This window comes from Miscanthus floridulus, chromosome 1 (genome assembly GCF_019320115.1).
Source record: "Miscanthus floridulus cultivar M001 chromosome 1, ASM1932011v1, whole genome shotgun sequence".
Classification (NCBI taxonomy): domain Eukaryota; kingdom Viridiplantae; phylum Streptophyta; class Magnoliopsida; order Poales; family Poaceae; genus Miscanthus; species Miscanthus floridulus.
This window is the reverse complement of record NC_089580.1, coordinates 161541510-161545486: the sequence shown is the minus strand read 5'-3', so window position 1 is coordinate 161545486 and position 3977 is coordinate 161541510. Positions and strand designations below refer to the sequence as shown.

Genomic DNA, 3977 nt, shown 5'->3' with positions numbered 1-3977 from the left:
CATGCACCCCTTCCCTCTCACACACATGCATGACACATCGGTACCAACCAGCCAATCAGGAGACGATACCCGTCCCCGTTCTAGAAGGGGCAAGAGCCCGTTATAAAAAAGGGCTGGCGTGCCCCAGTCGTCCTCTAGGGTTTTCTTTTTTATTATTTTGAGATGGACCGGTGTTCAAAGTGTTTGTAAATACTGCTGGTTCTATATAGTACTCCTACTGTACTATTATACTACTAGTAAATCTCAAGGTTAGGGTAGAGATGAAGAGTTGCTAGGACTAACCGCTCCGGATAATCAAATGCGGACTTGTCTAACTCAGCGACCGGTTTGTGCGCGCTTAGAAAGTCAGACCTCTGCTTGATTTATGGTTTCATGTGCACCGATCGGGTTTTCGAATTGATTAATCCCGTGGCCGTCATTTTCGCCGGACAGAATACTTAATAGTATGGATGTGCGTTCGTTCCTCTCGTAATTTCCTTTGGGTCATCGTCCTTCTTTACCGCTCCTCTTACGTCTCTGCACGTTTTTTTTAACCGCTAGACTAGAGAGCAGCCAAAGCAAGGGAGAGATGCCGTGCGTGCCAATGCCATACTTGTCGCGTCGGCAGCGGCCAATTGGATGGCCTCCAACTGCAGGATTACGCTCGCGCGTAATATAAACTGCCAGTTTTAAAATTTTTTTGCCATGATGGTCCGGTCCGGTCCGGTCCGGTCCGGCGATCCAATCGACGGTGGGCCGGGGTATAGTTTTAACTAAGACCCAGTGGGGGCGGCAAACATCACAGCTGAGCTCACCTCCATCCTCCGGGGGTCCTAAAAAAACTCGGCGGAAAGCACGCAAAGCGGCAAAGGGGGGAGATGAGATTCCTTCCCGCCCCAACTTGGCCTGCAGCATGTGCAGGTCTTTAAAAAAAACCCAGGCATGCGATTGCGATCCTCCATCGGGACGCGGTAGGTTTCTCTCGTTTCGGGGGACTGACTCTGACTATTGGGAGGCGCGCGCGAGCAGGCAGCAGGCACCCTTCCAGTCCCAGTCGCCCTGCTTCCCAAGCAACGAGGCGATTCCTCTGGCCTAGCCTGGGGAAAACATCAATCAGAGGTCAAGCCCAACCGGTAGGGTACGGTACCTAGCCCTACCTCTTTTCTTTTCTTTTCTTCTCTTCTCTTTTCTTTTATTTATCCTTGCTACCAGTCTACCACCTCAACATCCATTCCGGAAACAAAGTTGATCAGCTGGGGATTAAACTTTAGCCCAAGCTGTGACTGTGTCAAAAAAGACCGCAATTGTAAGGTGAATACCAAGGAATGGTGGTAAATTACTAAATTGACCTCGTAAAGATCAGCCCAATCCTCACACTCTTTGTCCAACCACTTCGGAGCTCCGGAAGCTTCCTCACTATGAACTCTCCGAAGCCCCTTACAATTGCAGTCTTTTTGACAAATTTTGAATACTACGATTGCAGTTTTTTTTTTGGGACGAGGGAGTATACAATAAACAAATACGCGTGACACATCATTCGAGGCCACTTGTACGCACCTCCGGCTCCGGCACTGTTGAGCTGGGCCTCAGAAGAAGGCGAACAGAAATTTCTCCTCAGGTCGCCCCCCTCCGGGCCGTCGGTGAGCCGGGGGCACGTGACAGCGATACGCCCGGAGGCCAAGATAATCTTTGCATCGTTCTCGGTCTCGGTTCCGCAGAGTTTTTAATTACCGCGAGGTCTCCATTATTATGGAGTTGTCTCCCGTCCCGTCCCGTCCTTTCTCTCTGTCTCTTTGTGATGTGTTCTGATGTCTCTATTATTAAGGTCTTTATGGTTGCTCCTCAAAAATTTACTAATTTATTCTATTAAATATTCAAACATAGAGTATTAAATATAGACTAAAAAAATAACTAATTACATAGATTAGGACTGCTTTACCAAATGAATCTTTTAAGACTAATTAGTCAATGATTTGATAATATGGTACTACAGTACACATATGATAATGACGGATTAATTAAGTTTAATAAATCTGTCTCGCAGTTTACCGACGAATTCTGTAATTTATTTTTTTTATTAGTATCCAAATACATCCATATAACACCTCTGATATGACACTTCAAAATTTTAGGCTCTAAATTTTACAAGATCTGATAAGCTAAGGCGCTAAGCTAAAAAGGGCTGCTCCTCCTCTCCTTGCCCTGGTGTGGTGTCTGGTCAAGTACGCTTTCGAACTGGGCTGTCTTTCAGAAGGAGACTCGTTACAAAATCTAAATCTAAAATAAATCTCTAATATAATAATTATAGTCTCTAATAGAATATCAATATAAAAGACTTATTTCAAGTGTTGAAAAAGATATAATCTAAATTTAAATATTTTTTTCTGAAGATCCGTGTGTAAAAAAGATTGTTTTTAAGTATTATTGTCGGAGAAGACAAGAAAAATAGATATCGAATTCTTTGTGGGTAGCGTACCCAAAAGTAAATGGGCGTTAGTATTTTGGGTGTCGGTTGTCGCAGACAGCCTTAAAAGCGCGGTGGCCTGCAACCTGCTGCCAATCTGCTCCCACAGCCGGCCGCCTGCCCGCGTCTTCTTCCTCATCCCTCTCCTCCTCCGGTCGGTCCCGTCCCTGCATTTCTTGATTCTTTCCTCCACCGGAGCCAAGCAATGTCTCCGGCGCCGAGTTCGCATCACTCGCAGATCAATTCGAGGTAACCAACTGCGGCTGGGTTTCGCCCTGTGATCTTTGCACCTGCGCGGTTCAATTTGGAGGGCGGCGCCTGATTTCGTTTTCTTGGCAGGAAGGAGAAGCGGATGAGGAAGGTGGACACCTTCGCGCCGCACAACGATGGCCACCAATGGAGGAAGTACGGCGAGAAGAAGATCAACAACACCAACTTCCCCAGGTCCGGTCCTCCCGGATTTTACTTGTTTTGTTTCTTTCCTCGTTTGTTTTACTTTATTTACCGGACGGGGGAAAGGGATTCTGCATCTGCCTGCGCGTGTTCTGAGAAATCTATCCTCGCCAGCAAAGAATCCGCCTTTATAGTATTAGCCAACCTCCTTTGACTTGCCGTTTGTTTCATCCCATTCTCCGCATCCAAATCGGCGGGCCAAATTTCAGCAGATGTTCATTCCACTCGCTCACACACAGGTTCTTCTTGTCTCCGCTGCAGGTATTACTACAGATGCACGTACAAGGACAACATGAACTGCCCGGCCACGAAGCAGGTGCAGCAGAAGGACCACAGCGACCCGCCATTGTACGCGGTCACCTACTACAACGAGCACTCGTGCAACAGCGCCTTCCTCCCGCTCTCCCCCTCCGAGTTCCAGCTGCAGACCTCGTCCGGGAAGGCCGTCTCCATTTGCTTCGACTCCTCGTCCGGGGCGGCGCCGCAAGAACCGCCGGCCGCGGCCACCAATGCCAGCGGCGGCGGCTCGCCTTCTTCCAGCGCGGCGGCGGCGGCGGCGGCGCGGCGAGGCACACCGCCGGAGATCAGTAACCCGCCCGTGCTGGCGCTGCGGCGGTCCGAGACGTACCCGTGGGGCGCCGGCGACGGCGCCGTGGAGCAGAAGCCGGCGTCCTGCAGCACCGAGTGCCACGACGCCTTCTCGGGTGCCGCCGGCGCCGTGCCGGAGGAGGTGGTAGATGCAGGCAGATTTGGGTCTATCAGGTTCTTCCATTTTTTGTAAATTGATCAGTGGAAGGCAATTGATTTTACTTCGACAAACTAATATGATACAGATGTCTTCATCTTTTTCTTCTTCTTTTTGTTCCTTTATTACATGCCGAAGCTTACTAGAGATTCGCATGTTACTTTTGTTTTCTTGGTTCATCAAAATTGAAATACCACTGCTAATTTCAATCCAACATTTCATTTCTGCAAGCTGTGCCTGCTGATTTACGTATATTCTAATATTCAGGATATATTATTTTCATATATAGAAATAGAGCGAAAACAAATCAATGTTCCTATGGAACTCCCGAGTCAT

At 48.3% G+C, this 3977-nt stretch overlaps 1 protein-coding gene across 1 annotated transcript; it reads left to right on the top strand.

The window, feature by feature from the left end:
• The first annotated feature begins 2423 nt into the window (after positions 1–2423).
• On the top strand, positions 2424–3740 carry LOC136500008 (transcription factor WRKY19-like). The gene is made up of 3 exons (XM_066495461.1): positions 2424–2692; positions 2783–2887; positions 3158–3740. Exons 1-3 carry the CDS (start codon positions 2649–2651, stop codon positions 3675–3677), a joined length of 669 nt encoding a protein of 222 aa, XP_066351558.1. The 5' UTR covers positions 2424–2648; the 3' UTR covers positions 3678–3740.
• The last annotated feature ends 237 nt before the right edge of the window (positions 3741–3977 follow it).